General features: G+C 48.7%; 1 protein-coding gene across 1 annotated transcript in view; it reads left to right on the top strand.

Annotated features, from left to right (window-relative positions):
• MAPKAPK2 (MAPK activated protein kinase 2) overlaps nucleotides 1–14407 on the top strand; it is a 46974-nt gene extending 32567 nt beyond the window's left edge. Inside the window, exons 2-10 of the mRNA XM_037824863.1 lie at nucleotides 8824–8963; nucleotides 9151–9215; nucleotides 9520–9599; nucleotides 10053–10179; nucleotides 10745–10820; nucleotides 11232–11356; nucleotides 11715–11800; nucleotides 11919–11999; nucleotides 12694–14407. Of these exons, the coding sequence (XP_037680791.1) occupies nucleotides 8824–8963; nucleotides 9151–9215; nucleotides 9520–9599; nucleotides 10053–10179; nucleotides 10745–10820; nucleotides 11232–11356; nucleotides 11715–11800; nucleotides 11919–11999; nucleotides 12694–12837 (924 nt within the window). The 3' untranslated portion in view covers nucleotides 12838–14407. The remainder of the gene's footprint in view (nucleotides 1–8823; nucleotides 8964–9150; nucleotides 9216–9519; nucleotides 9600–10052; nucleotides 10180–10744; nucleotides 10821–11231; nucleotides 11357–11714; nucleotides 11801–11918; nucleotides 12000–12693) is intronic.
• Nucleotides 14408–15350: the final 943 nt, after the last annotated feature.

Below are 15350 nucleotides of genomic sequence, written 5' to 3'. Positions count from 1 at the left end.
AGTTCTTAATGTGTTAAGAAAGTTAGCTTTTTAATCATCATGTTACACACACACACACACACACACACACACACATATATATATATATATATATATATTTTAAGAGGTTCTCTGCAGATGACTCCTAGGCATAATTATAGGTGGGCTTAGCCTCTCCTTTACAACCATAAGTTTCAGCAGAGCAAGCCTCAAGATCGAAGGCTTGACTTGTAAAGTCGGGGGTTCCTAAGTTCACATAGCATATGTTATGTCCATGATAATCCATCCATATGTCACATTATCATCACTTAGTTGTAAAATCCTCATCATTCTCCATTTTAAACAATTCTCATGGCCCCAAACACCTTGTAGCTCTTTTCAGCCCTTAATTATTGTCTCTAGTATTTGTGTGGTATATATTTTTAATGCAATTTTATTGAGATATAGTAACATACCATATAATCCATCCAAAGTTTATAATCAGTGGCTCACGGTATCATCATATGCATCACTACAATCAATTTTAGAACATTTTCATTACTCTGAAATAAAGAAAAAATAAAAATAAAAAAGAATACCCAAAACATCCCATACCCCTTACCCCGACCCCCCATTATTTACATGTATTTTGTCCTTTTTTTATTACTCATCTGCCCGTACACTGGATAAAGGGAATGTCAGCCACAAGGTTTTCACAATCACACAGTCACATGATAAAAGCTGTATAGTTATACAATCAAGAATCAAGTCTACTGGATTACAGCTCAACAGTTTCAGTTATTTCCTTCTAGCTATTCTAACACACTAGAAACTAAAAAGGAATATCTATCTAGTGCATAAGACTAAACTCCAGAATGACTTCTCAACTCTATTTGAAGTCTCTTAGCCACAGAAACTTTGCTTCATTTCTTTTCCCGCTTTTGGTCAGGACGGCATTCTTAATCCCACAATGCCAGGGCCAGGCTCATCCCTGGGAGTCATGACCCACGAAAGGGGGATGGTAGTGAGTTTATCTGCAGGTTGGCTGAGAGAGGCCACATTTGAGCCATAAAAGAGGTTCTCTGGGCGTGTCGCCCCTTAATCTTAAGTGTTGCTGAGGGACGTGGGTCTGTCTTCTGTAGCTGCTTCTGAGGGGGTGTAGGCCCTGCCTACAGAGGCATAGAACTTTCTGGCTATCTCATTTGAGTTGAGAGGGGAGGAGTCCAGAGGGGTGGTTAGAATGGCTGAAAATCCTCACATCAGCACTGGTTTAGTGTGAAAGGCTTCTAGTCTGACCAGACAGTTGTAGAGGAGAAGGGACTTCTTGCTGGCTCGCCAGAATATGTTGCTGGATTTGGGCTTCCAGGTTCTTGGCCATGCTGCAAGAAAGAATTCAAGGGCACAGCACAGCGTAGAATAAGCAGGTAGAAAATTTACTGAGAACACATGTGAGAGGAACATGTGGGCACTCTCACAAAGAAAAGAAAGGCTGGAGGCAAGAGGCCGCATATATATTTTTTAAACAATCATTTATTTTTATCTTTTAGCTTTTTGGACACAGTGTTCTTTGTGGCTGCCCTGGGAAGGTTGTGGAGAATGAGGGCAGGACCTGCAGTTAGGGCCACCCTGGGCGGAAAGGGCTTCTTTAGGCTGTGTGGCTTTGTTGTTTGAAGGCTTTGGTGCTGGGATTCATACTATAAGTTTTAGCTTTGTTTTGGTTGGAGATTTTTTTCCTCTGAGGCTAGGGTTCAGAAGTCAGGTCAATGAAAGTTAGTAACAAATAGGACTGCTTTACCTTTCAACGTAGCAGAATGAAGGGCACAGCTGTGGTATTTCTGTGTCTTTCATTTCAACCATCTTCTAAGGTTTTTGCAATTTGTTGTTAGATTTATGTTTAGATTAGGTTTCTAGGGGCGAGCCATCAGTCACTCTTTATTGAATTTTGCAGGGGCTCTAGGATGGGGATGACCCCCTCTCCCCCATAGAGGAAAATCAATATTTCGACTAAGACTTATCCATTTGGCATTTCGTATGTTCCCGAGCTGGGCTAGACCCTGAAGGTGATGAAGAAAGAAGTGTGACATGTCTCTTCAGCCTTTAAGCAGCTCTCTGTAATTTGGGGAGATGAGAGAGATTCTCAATCCTCACCATCATTGCTGTTTTTGTGGCAGCACCCTATTTATCCTTTGCAGCATAAAACACAATGTGTAATTTAAAAATTTTAAGTTGTTTATTATGTACCTTCCACACTAGAATATAAGTCCTTTGGGGGCACGGCCCTTATTTGTCAAGCACCCTCCAAACCAGTGTGTGGCATGTACTTGGCACTCCAAGTTTTTGCTGAGTGATGGTATTCTGTGAGTGTGAGAGCAAGTGTTGCAGTCAGTGGGTGTCTCCTCCCTGTTTCTCTCTCTGGCTCCAGATCCAGGGAAGGGGGCTCTGGAGGGACCGCAGAGATAAGGTAAGGACAATGCATCCTGCAGCCTTGTGACCTCCTTGCTTCTCCCTTCCTGTCTAGTATGGGACTGTGGGGGTCCAGATCCCCAGGTTTCAGGTTAAAAGGAGAGGTCAAAAAATATCTGAGCCAGATACTCCTTAAGATGGGGAGCTCTGTTTCTGGAACCTAGGTCAGGGCTGGGCAGAGCTAGAGTAGGACAGAGAATGACTGGGTGAGTCTCTACTACCATTTTCTAGATCTTTTGCCTCTTCTTGAGAGGGCAGTGGGTAGACCCTACCCCCACCCTTGCCCCCATTATGCTCACTAGGCATGCGCTGCTTTCTTGCTTACGTCTCCAGACTCTAGTGAGCATCTCCTGGTTCTTGGACTTAGGGTGGCTGAGCTGCCTGGCATTGCTGCACCTGAAGCTGCTGAAGAGGCTGCTCCCAGGCCATGGGGGCGTGGATGGCTGTCCTCCACCTAGAAGTAGAGGGAAAATAAAGAATATTAAGTCACATGTGCTTCTCCTTTCAGAGACAATTACTATTAACATTTTACTAAATATGAATGCTTATATATATATATATTTGTATATATATATATGTGTAAATATTTATATAGAACTGAGTTCATACTGTAAAATAGCTTTTCTAAATTGCTCTTTCTCTTACTGTCAGATACTTGCTAGTAAGTAGATTTAAAGAAATTACAGATTGGGATTTGTCCTGCAAAGGGAATAAATAGAATGCTACCACAGACATGGACAGTGATGAGAATCTAAAGGACGTTTATGAATCCCTTTCCCCATTTTTTCTGAAACATCATTTCAATGATTACAGATTGTATATATGCACTCATTTTTTTTTTTTTTTTTTTTTAAGTCTCTTGTTGCTGGGCAGTAAGTTTTTGTCATTTCTTATTAAAGTAAAAATACTATTGGAACATATATATATATCCTTAAACTAGATCTATGAGTTAGTTCCCTAGGGTAAAATTCTAAGAATGGAATTTCAAGATCAAAGGGTTTGTACCTTAAGGTATTTTATACATTTTTGCCCCTACTTTCTGGCTGGTGATGTCATGGACAGTCTCAGGCAGCTCTTCCATTCTTTGCCTTACTGTGAGGTGGAAAAGGGGCTTTGGGAAGGCAGGCAGTAAGTTTGGCATTCAAATTCCAGCCCTGTCTGGACAACTGGTGAAAGACCTTGAACGAATGGAATCACCCATCTTCTGTGAGCCTGGGTTTTCTCATTTATCAGATAGGATGCTTCCTGCCTGGTGAGTGTGAGGGTTAAGTGGTGTGACCCAGGTGAAGTTTTTAGCACCCAGTTAACACAGTGCTCCTGGAAGGAGGAGTTCCCTTTTTCCTGCTCCTCTAGATGCGGCTGCTTCTGCCTGCTCTATGGGAGCACTGTGCCAAAGAGGCTGCTGGGACTCCCACAGCAGCTATGCTCCTTCCCAAGTCCTCCTCTCTTTTTACCCCCAGAGCACCTGGGCCACTTGGTGCAGAAGGGCTTCTGCAGCTCAGGGAGAGGAGCAAGTGGCCCTGGCTGCTCCTGGGAAAGCAGAGGAGGTCTTATTTAACAACAAGCACCACGCAGGGACAACACACTAGTGCCTGAATCAGACTTTTGCATCACTCTTGGCACCGAATCTGTTTGGGGAAGGGATTGCTTCCTTTTCTCATTACATGTGCACCCCTCACCCCCCACCCCATCCCAGCTGTCTGGTTAAGTGGTATAGGGAGGGTTGCCCAGGGCTGAGATGCCAAAGTCTGCTTCCCTCCCGGTATCCTAGGTTCCCCCTCTAGCAAGTGCTTAGAGCTATTAATAACACCCTCAAAGAAAATGGGCCTGATTGGGATCCCAGCTGCTCACCCCAATGGGATTCTAACACTTTGGTGGTGGAGAGAGGGATAATAATAGTAGCAGACTGTAATGCAGTACTTACTAGGTGCCACGCACCATTCTTAGTAACTGACATCATCTATGTGTATTACCTTATTTAATGCAGTAACCCCATGAGGTAGGTATTGTTATTATCCTATTTAACAGAAGGGGAAACTGAGGCACAAACTTCAAGTGCATGCAGGTATTATGTGGTGGGGCTTGTGAAGGGGGTGATTCCCTGGGGCCTGAGGCTTGTTCCTTCTCACTCTTATTCTCATATCTGCCTGGTGAGCAGTACCTCCAACCAGGACCCTCCTCTTCCTTTTGCTTTTCTCTGGCTTGGTTAAGCTTCTGATGCTGCCTGTGCTCTTTTCTTCCATACTGGAAGATCTTGTGGGGGTATCTGAGGAAGAGCATGAACACCCAGAATTGGGGATCCCATTCCTCTTCCCTTCAGGCTCTGGCAAAAAGAGCCATCGAGCAGTATTTGGGAAGCGCTCCCATTTCTCCCTCACTGCTACCACTGCCCTAGAGGTTCCTCCCCAGACAGCGGCTCTGTGGCCCAGTCCCCTGCCCCTGCCACATTTGGCAGTGTGCCTCGCCTGTTTCAGTCTAGCACACGCAATGATTGACCTTTTGTAAGTGCAAGAGGATTTCAGACACATGCTACATGGAGCTGAAGCCTGCAACAGTATCTGTTCCAGGCTTAGCATGGGTTTAAGATATCTCACATTCCCTTCCAGGCATTTCTTGAGGCCTGTGGCTTTTTAGCCAGAAGACCTTTCCTTCCTTCAGCCTCTGGCCCTCAGGACTGTGTTCCTGGGCCCTTTGGCCTCTACTGTCCTTCTTGTCCACCCCCAAAGGATTAAGAACCTTTCCTAATTGACTCTCTTGGCTTCTGGTTGAACCTGTTGCTGTACCTCACTCTGCTGGTGGCCCCTGGCAGTGCCCTAGAGATCCTCTTTTCTCTCTTTGTCTCTTCTCTGGTTTGGCACTCAGGCCTCATCCCCTGCTGTTCTTTACTTAGCCATGTACTCCAGATTAACACATTCTTGATTTCCACTCTCCAGGCTTCCTGTGCTCCCCAGTTACTAAGAAGCCTCCGGCTTTTCCTTTTCGTGTTGCTGCCCCTGTGATGGCAGCTAGCCTGCCCAGCAAATTGGAAGGTCTTGCCTTCATTGCTAGGATTGGTTTTTATGTCCATTCGGGGATTTCTGGTAAACTTTTGCCTCTGATGGCAGTTACCAGTGTTTGTGGGAAATTCTTGCTATGTTTCTCTAAGAATTTAAAAATACAACCCTTTCCAGGTAGCCTAAGTACAGTGGGTTCCAGTTTGTGGCTCACCCCTCATCCACCATCACTTTTCTGAGAGGAGCCATGTGAGGCACAGAGTCTTTGGATACTTAGAGAAAAGAAGCAACAGGACAATGTGTGTTGACCCAGAAGTTCCTTTTCTCTAATGTAGGAAAAAGTTTATAAAAATTCATCGCTGGGCATCAGTGATCTCCTCTAACAGTGAAGAATTTGAATAAGTCTGGAAGTAGAATGTGAACCCGGGCTTTCTGACTTCAACTTCTCTTCAGCCTAATGCCGCACGCTGTAATGTGTCATAAGGCAGAATGAGCAGAACTTGCAGCCAGTGCTGTGAGTTCAGGAGCAGGCCGCAGGGGAGCCTCACTTAGCACAGCTCTGTTTGATGAGAGCTTGGAGTTGACCCCCAATCAGTGAATGGGCTGCAGACAGAAACCCAGCCTGCACTATTGCCAGAAAGGCTACTGGCTTCCAGTGAAGAGTACGTTTCTAATAAGAGAACGCTTTGAGAAGTATTTTTTCATTAGATGCTCACACTGACTCAATGAAGGAGGGAGCCTGGCAGGTAGCATCACCCCTATACAATAGGCTCAGAAAGATAATGCCTTCCCCAAGGCTATACAGCCAGAAATGGCAAATTCCAAGCTGGGGCCCTAATCTCTCCTGATGTAAATCCATGGTCTCATATCACCTCTGAGTAAATCTGACAACTTGGGGACATTCTCTGGGCTTCGGCCCCTGTGTGCCTGTAGAGGGCGATAGAGGTCTTTCCTGCTTAACTATTCTGGAAACTTTGCTCCTGGATCCTTTGAATTTCTCACTCTTCCAGCACTTTCTCTTCCTGAATTCTGAGAATTTCCTATGTGTCTGCCACCCTAGGTACCCCCTCCCGCCACCTCCCTCCCCTCCCCACCATTCCCCCATGCTCGCTCTCTCAGATCATGACTCTCTTTGGTCTTGGCATTCAGCACAATGTGTGGCCCAAAGTAAGAGTTCATTAAATGCTTGTTGAATTAAATTGCCTGCAGATGAAGTCAGCCCAGTGCCTCCTCCTACTTCTCATAGAACATGGGAAAGGAAAGTAAACTTTTTCCTAGTTCGTCCAAGTGAAGGAAGATGAAGGTGGCAGAACTGAGGACCTGTGTCATGTCCTCGGATAGCCACTAGGGGGCAGTGTGGCCCCATGGGGGACCCTGCCTCCTGCCTGCTCCCGTGGAGGCTCTGACTTTTCTGGTCGGTGTTTGCTTCTGGACACCTGTTTGAGGAATCACCTCTGCAAAGTCAGTCTGTCCCTGGCATTCTGAGGCTGGCAAGTCGCAGCCTCCATGCCTCCTCTGAAAGCTGGGTGGTATAATGGAAAAGGCTTGGGCTTTGGGGTCCACCAAGCCTGGATTCCAACCTTGACTTGGCCTTTTCCCGGGAAAGCAGCCTTGGACACATCACGTCTCTGAACCCCAGTTTCCTCATTCTATAAAATGGCAATTGTAGAATCAGAAAAGGCCCAGCATGTCATAGGGGCTAAATGAATATTTTATTGTTTTATTGTTGGAAATGCCTGTATTTTCCTTTCACGGGCCTCTGCAACCAGGCTCCATCCTGGCCATTTGTTCTTAATAATCAGGTTTTATCCTCTTTCCAGCAGGTCTTTTAGCTTTTCCTACTGCATTGTCCACCCGTCCCCAACTCCACTCCCTCTGACTCAGTCTGTGGCTTGATTCCTACAGTTTTCCCTGTCTGAATGCCTTCCCTTCTGCCTGTCCTTTCCTTCCCAGCCTGACTTAACCGCCCCAGTCCTTTAAATGTCCATAGCAGTTGGGATGTGTACTACAGGGCTACTCTGGACTTCCCATGGAAATGATGAGCTCTGTGAGGAGTCATGTCATAATTATCTTGGCCTCTGTGCTGTGTACTTAGCAGGCACTCTGTAATAGGAACAATAGCTATTATTATTGAGCACATGCCAGGCTTTGCTAGGTGCTTTGCGAAAGTATGAATTTCATTTAATCTTCACAAGACAGTGAAATGGAAATTGTTATCCACCCTGGGGATGTATCAGGATGCTTTTGTCTTCTATCAATTAAAAAAAATCACTAAAACCAGTTTGAACAGTAAGGAAAGTTTATTAACTTACCAAAGAAGTCCTGAGGGACACTCAGTGATGCCAGCGAGGACCCAGCTAGTTGTCATCTCTCCTGGTTGCCTTCCTCAGTGTGTTGGTTCATCCTCTTAAGCTGCCCCCCCTTATTGTACCAAGAAGACTGCTGTGGTCTCAGGTAGGACCACATGCAAGAGAGATGATGCTGTAGGTTCCTTGTGTTCCCTTTAAGAGGCCCCTTGGCAGATTTCCTACAAGGGTCTTCTTGGCCAGCATTGAGTCTTAGGCTCATTCCCAAGCCAGTTACTAGCAAAGGAACTGGCTTGGGCTAGTCAAGATTTGGCCCCTGAGACTGGGATGTGATGCAGCCTCCTTTTGTGCCCCTGGACACCTGGTCCAGGGAAGAATTGGGGACAGGAACAAGGCTCAGTTGAGTTAAGAACTTATTCAAGGTTGCAAACCTCTAGTGAGAAATGGGATTCACATCAATGTGTACCTGACTCCAGGGACCGTCTGTTGGTTGACTGAAGTAAACTGCTCTGGATTTGGTGTTCTGAGTTTGAGTGATCTTCGAAGTACTTATTCCTATTGATTCTGGAATCTTTCTTCTCTCTAGCCCTCTTTCCATTATTGTATTGTTTTTTCTCAGTCTGTCTTTCTCCCTATAAACCACCCCCCACCCCACCCCCACCCCCATCTTCTAGTAACTAGCTGCTGCCTGTCTTCTAGAATGGACTTCATGCCTTAGCTGGAGAAAGGCCCATCTGGACAAAATGGCCTGAGTTCTGATCTCCTTGTAGCTGACAACCAGAGAGTTCAAATTGAGGTTTTGTTCAGAGCAGCTAAAGCAGCTGCGCAGGCCTTACCTGCATGGGCCAAAGATTATAGGCAGAATTTTGTGCACATATATACTTTTCTGTGAGAAGAGCTTCAGGACCCAGGAGAAAGAGAGGTCAGGGGAAGTGTCAAGGGGCCTGATAGCAGGCCAGTGGTGGCAGGGACTGTACGGTGTATCAGTGGGGATGTGAAAAGGGCACGTGGGCCCAGGGCTTGGAACAGGTCCATGTAGGGCGGCAGCCAGCCATCCCCCTGCAGAGACAGTGCAGTTATTCAGGAGGTCGTTTGTCTTGCAGATGCTTCAGGACTGCCCCAAGGCCCGCAGGGAGGTGGAGCTGCACTGGCGGGCCTCCCAGTGCCCACACATTGTCCGCATCGTGGATGTCTATGAGAATCTGTATGCGGGGAGGAAGTGCCTGCTGATTGTCATGGAGTGGTAAGCAGCTCTGCGCAGCCTGTTCCTGGCCCAGCCTGTCTCCACTCCCTACTCAGGCCCTTCACCTTCTGGATCCTAAAGCTTTAGATGGAAATGCTTGATTCCTTTTGGGGGTAGGGAACCGGAGAATGGTGGTGAGTTGTGAGGGGATGCTCTGTTCGTGGACCTAACGGTGGCTTTGTTTCAGTTTGGATGGTGGAGAACTCTTCAGCCGAATTCAAGACCGAGGAGATCAAGCATTCACAGAAAGAGGTAGAAAGGGTCTGTTGTGGGGTCAGACTTTGGGCAGGCAGGGCAGCTGTGTGTCTGGAGGGTTTTGAGTGCCCTTTAAAGTGCTTGCTCTTAGTGAAAGGTATTGAGGCCTGCTGCTTCCTCCTGCTCACTGCCAGGAGTATCATCCTCAGCTGAGGCCAGGGTGGCTTTTCGTTTCTTTGGTTTAGGGGTGCATGGTGGGTGTGGGGAGCCTCAGGCTGCATGGGAGGACTGGAGCATTGAGTTTTCAAACCTAAAGACACTCCTTTATGACTTCTTTCCTGCTCCCACCTTCCCTCTACAGAAGCATCAGAAATCATGAAGAGCATTGGTGAGGCCATCCAGTATTTGCACTCAATCAACATTGCTCATCGGGATGTCAAGGTACCAGTTGCTTATCCCCTGCTTGGTTATTGCAGAGGGCCAGGGGTAGGGCCACCGGAGTGCCAGAGTTGTGTTGCACATTGTGCTTGGTTCCTGAGGCCAGAATGGGGTGGGGTGCCATTCTCAGCCCTGCAGGGCCCTGCCCTCTGCCCACGGGCAAACCCACAACCCAGTAGTGAAGCCTCCTCTGGCTGCATTCAGCCCTGTGGTTCTCCTCAGACCTCACAGCCACAGTCTTGGTTTTTATGTCCCTGTAGAGTTCATTGCTGGTTCTGTGTGTTCGTCTCTTATCTCCAGGCACACTGTAAATTCTCTGAAGGCAGGAACCTGGTCATACGTAGCCAGTATTCCTCATAGTGTACAGATCATAGGGACTAGACACATGATTGTTGAATGAATGAATGAACGGTTGATTCAGGGTTGTTATTTATCTGCTCCTCTTCCTCTCTGTAGCCTGAGAATCTTTTATATACTTCTAAAAGGCCCAACGCCATTCTGAAACTCACTGATTTTGGCTTTGCCAAGGAAACCACCAGCCACAACTCTTTGACCACTCCTTGTTATACGCCGTACTATGTGGGTAAGTCCAGAGGAGACTCAGAGACCACTTCTCTTCCCAGCGCTTTCCTCCTCACCTCTCAGAGGACTCAGGGAGCCACAGATCCTGGGGGAGTCATGTCCTTATGGCCCCTTTCGGCTCATCAGAGTTAACTTGAGATTGAGGAAATCATAGGAAATTATCAGCCTGAGATTGTAAGCAGAATTTACTACACATGTGTACTTTTCCATGAGAAGAGCCATCATTTCCATCAAATGGAGTCTGGGATGAGCTGCCTTGCTCAGGATAAGCTCTCCAAACATGTTTGTCAAATTAAATGGACAGCATGTGTCTGAGAGTCTCTTGCAGCTTGGGAATGTTTTAGTCTTAAGGTTCTAGCCCTAGGGTTGGTTCCTTTTTGGAGGAGGGGCTTCTGCTCTGCTCCTTCCAAACTAGGTTGGGTTATGGCTGTTCCTCTTCCCATCCCCAGTTGCTGTCCCACCATGGTGGGCTAGGGAGTTGGGTGGGAACATTATCCACAGAGACACTGGGGCAGAGCACAGTGCTCCGAGGGTCAGGCCCACCCATGTTGATCTTTGGTTTGCAGCTCCGGAAGTGCTGGGCCCAGAGAAGTATGACAAGTCCTGTGACATGTGGTCTCTGGGTGTCATCATGTACATCTTGTGAGTGTGCTGGGCCAGGGAGGACTGGGGTGGGTGGAGGGCTGTACCTCTCCAGGAGGAGAGGAAGAGGCAAACATTAGCATTCCCTTTTTAGATGGGGGAGCCCCTGAGAATCCCCTGCATGCCGCCTTTCTCAATGCTTGGCAGATTTCAGTAGCTAAATGGTCGGGGGTTGGGGGGGTGGGGGTATAAGCTAGCTAATTGGCCGGAGTGTGCGGTTTAAGTAATTAGTGTGTTAGATTCTGGGTCCTGTCCTTTGCTTTGTATATTGTGACTAAATCATTGAGTTCCTATTTCTGTGTGACCTTTATAAGGAGAAGAGCCTGTTTCTCACCCTGTTCCTGGTGCAGGTCCCCTAAATAACACCAACTCCATCTTCTTCCTCTCTCGCTTTCTCCTCTTGTGGCTAAGGCTATGTGGGTATCCCCCCTTCTACTCCAACCACGGCCTTGCCATCTCTCCGGGCATGAAGAGTCGCATCCGAATGGGCCAGTATGAATTCCCCAACCCGGAATGGTCAGAAGTATCAGAGGAAGGTAGGAACCCAGCATTTCAGGAAAGGGGAGGAGCTCATACTTGCATGTGTGGGTGCACGTGTACTTGTGGGCCTTCTCCCAGACATGCTGTAGTTGTGGGTCTGCACCTGGGCCCGTACCTGCTGGGTACATCCTCCCTACGTGAAGGTCCTGGGGCAGGGCCAGGTCGTTTGGCTCTGTAGGGCCTATCAAGTAGCATAACCGTAAGGGGACTTGGGGCTGGTTCCTTGGGCTGTCGATGACCCCCCCCCCACACACACACTTTGAACCTGCCCTGCCCTGAAAACTGTAAGAAGGAGCAGGACAAGGAGAGCAGCCTCTGAGCTTTCTGTCCCTGTCCCCTGCATTGCCCCCACAGTGAAGATGCTCATTCGGAACCTGCTGAAAACAGAGCCCACTCAGAGAATGACCATCACAGAGTTTATGAACCACCCCTGGATCATGGTAAGTGTGGTGGGCCGAGGAGACTGAGTCCAAGGGGGCTGCCCCTCGGGAGCGGGGCTCAGCCAGGAGCTCTTCCCTGCTCCAGGCTTTTACTTGGACCCCTTTTCTCTCCTCTCAGCAATCAACGAATGTCCCTCAAACCCCACTGCACACCAGCCGGGTCCTGAAGGAGGACAAGGAGCGGTGGGAGGATGTCAAGGTGAGGGGAAACACTGGCTGAGAGGGTCTTGGGAAGGTCACTCACCCAGGTGTGCCCAAACGCTGAGTGGTGGTACTGGTGGGGGAGTTTGGTTCTGTATTCTCTCATACCATGGATGTCTTTGTTACAAGAGTAGTGACTCTGAGCCACTGCCCTGAGGACATTGTGGCCAAAGAGTTCTGGGTTCTGGTCTAAACTCTGCTGTTGCTGGTTGCTACAAGCCCTTTACTACCTGGGTCTCTAGAAGGGACCTTAAAGGTCACCTGGCACAACCATCTCCCCATTTTGCAGATGATAAAACAGGCCCAGAGAGGAAGAATGACTTGTTCAAGGTCACACAGCTAGTGTCTGGTTGAGACAGACCAGAACCCAGGTCTGACTTCTAGTTAGTCCAGTGCTCTTTCTGACTTCCTTCATGGCCATCTCCTGTGGAGTCTGTGAACAGACTCTGAGGAGATCTGTGGCAACGTGGTGGCCAGGCTCTCTGTTGACCTGGCTCTGGGGTGAGGCTGCTGTCAGCCATGTGGACCCACTAACTGGTCTGTTTTCTTCTCTCTCTGTTCCTACTCCCTGTCACCCTCTTCCTGTCCTTACTTGTGTCCCTTGTCTCTCATGTCTGTCTCTTCCGGTTTCTCTCCTCTTTGTCCTTTGGCTTTCTTTTGGTTCCCTTTCTGGTGCACCTTCCCCCACCCAGGAGGAGATGACCAGTGCCTTGGCCACAATGCGTGTTGACTACGAGCAAATCAAGATAAAAAAGATTGAAGATGCATCCAACCCTCTGCTTCTGAAGAGGCGGAAGAAAGCTCGGGCCCTGGAGGCTGCAGCCCTTGCTCACTGAGCCTCTGAGCACCCTCCTGCCCCACTGGAGGAAAAGCAATAACTCTCTACATGAATATAATTTTTAAAAGAAGAGACACAGACATGTCCACTTATGCCTCCCTTCCTCCTTTGCTGCATGGAGCCTAATATCTTGCCAGCAGCAAAATTCTGACCCTTTGGCATCACCTGCCTTGGTTCTGGCCAACCCTGGAGAGGCTGGGAGGTTGGGAGGGTGAGGAGAGAAGGGAGCAAGATGCTCTTGAACCTGTGCTCATCTTGCAGTTTTATCAGTAATTTGACTTTGAATTTTTATGAAACCTTTTATTGTCCTTTCTCCTACTCCTCCTCCTTTTTCCCCAAACCCCTTCCTTCCAGGATACTGCAAGGGTTTGGGGTTTGTTGAAGGGTATTTGTGGAAACCATTATAGGGAGCGTCCCTGTGTTGTCGCATCTGCCTTCCGTTTCCCCACTACAGCCTGAGGTCCCACTGGCTGAGGTGTTCTGGAAGCTCAAGGCTACGGAGGGCTGGGGCCTGGATGCTGCCCACCTTCTCCACCTGGAGCCCTCAGACATCACCAGTGTGCTGAGCAGATAGGAGTGAGTGAGTGAGTGAGTGTGTGTGTGTGTGTCTGGAGCCGTGTAGGCAGAGCCAGGGCAGGCAGGGCTGCAGAAGGGGCCCTGCTGTGGCTCAAGAACCTTTTCCTTCCTTGGGCCTGCCCTGCCCATGTTGGGCCCGCAAAAGTGCCTGGGAAGCCTATCCAGATTTTGAACCAGGCCCTCTGTAGCCTGTCTCTGCTGCCTAAATGCCAGGAGGTACGGAGGAGTGACTGAGGCACTGGCACAGCAATCAGGAAGACTGGACCCCCTTCTCCCCATTTAGTGTTGGTCCTCCGTCTCCTGAGGCGCTGATCTACCAGGTAACCTCTCTACTTTCTGCCATGATTAACCCACTGTTTATTTCTCTTAAAATTTTAGCCATTTCTCAGTGAGCTGCCTCTCAGCTCACCTGGGTGAGCCTGGGGAATTTATGGGGACACAAAGATTTTACATTTCCTGTGTCTCCCCTGGGCTCTGAGGGCATTGGCCGGCTACCCCTGTTGGGTAAAGGCAGGACCACTTTTGTGGTTCCCCTCTCAGATTTCCATTGTGTGGCCTAGCTGGGGTGGCAGTCTTCTCACCAAAGATGTCCTGACTTTGCCCCCTTTCTCATTAGCCACTTCACGTCCCACCCCCCACCAAAAGAAACACAAGAAAACGGCTCAGCTTCATGTGTCGAGGCCAGTGAGGGGAGGGTGGGCCCTCCTCAGTGTTAATGAGGAGCCACATGGGGGGAGGCCCTCTGTGCCGTGGTCCCTGTCGTGTCCCCTCTTCCGTTTGCGGGGATGGGGTGGCAGTAGTACTTCAGCTTTCATCTCCTTCAGGGGCAGGGTGGTGAGGGGCACCGAGGTCTTCTCTGGACGTGGGGGAAGGGCTCCGAGCGCCCGAGGCAACTCCCTTGTCTCTGATGGTGTGTCCAGCACTCAGATTGTTGTAAACTGTTGTTTTGTATGATCGAAATTGTCTTTACTAAACAGATTTAATAGTTGAAAGTTTTTCTTTCTCTTCCTTCAGCCCCCACCCCACCCCTGCTGCCACCTCTCCTCTTCCCGCAGGTGGAGAGTGGTTTTGTGTGTTGGAAAGAGCTGGGTGCCCTGGTAGAGGAGAGGGAGCCAGCTAGTGCCTGCACCTGCCGAGGGAAGGTGGACGCTGCTGTCCTTCAGAGCAGGGCTCCAGGAGGCAACAGGGACTGGGGAGCCCATCCTCTTTTGCCAAATACTGAATCAAGAACCAAGTTGCGTTTTGGCATGTGATTCTTTGACCTCCATAGCCACCAGCTGGCCGGCTGGGGTGGGGTGGGAGAAAGAGATGATGGTGGAGATTTTGTTCAAATCCTGGGAAAAAAGTTGGTGTAGTACCTGAAAGTTCCAGGAGGGGGTGATAGGGGTCAGGCAGAAACCCAAAGACTCCACATGAGAGCTGGAAGAGACCTCAGGGTTCATGTGACCCATTTTTCTCAGTTTACAGATAAAAAGACTTGAGTCCCCGAGGTGGGAAATGATGGGCCCAAGATCATATAATGAGTTGGTTTGTGGTAGAACCTAGAGTAGAAACAGATCTACGAGCCCCCTGCCCCTCTCCCAGTCAGGCAGAGAAATTAGTGTGGCCGAGATAATTTCATGTTCTTTCTCATAACCCTCAATGCTGCCAGGGAAGAAAGGCAAGGCAGGATGGTCATCCCTACTTTATGAATAAGGAAATGGATGAGAGGGGGAAGCAATGTGTTGGAAATCACATGGCCGATTGGTGTGGACAAGAGCTCGGGCAGCTCAGGCACCTCGGCCCTCCAGGACCGCCAGGCCTGGGGTGATGCTAGGACTTGAGACCCTGCCTCCTTGCCCAGAGGAGGGGCCTGCTTATCCACGCTGCAGTCAGAGGAATCCTGTCTCCAACGTCCTGTGACCTCTTCCTAACCTGTGAATGGACTGCTGAGGT

The sequence above is a fragment of the Choloepus didactylus genome, chromosome 2 (assembly GCF_015220235.1).
Source record: "Choloepus didactylus isolate mChoDid1 chromosome 2, mChoDid1.pri, whole genome shotgun sequence".
Lineage (NCBI taxonomy): Eukaryota > Metazoa > Chordata > Mammalia > Pilosa > Megalonychidae > Choloepus > Choloepus didactylus.
Note: the sequence above shows the minus strand (reverse complement) of the source record. Positions and strands in the feature narration are given on the sequence as shown.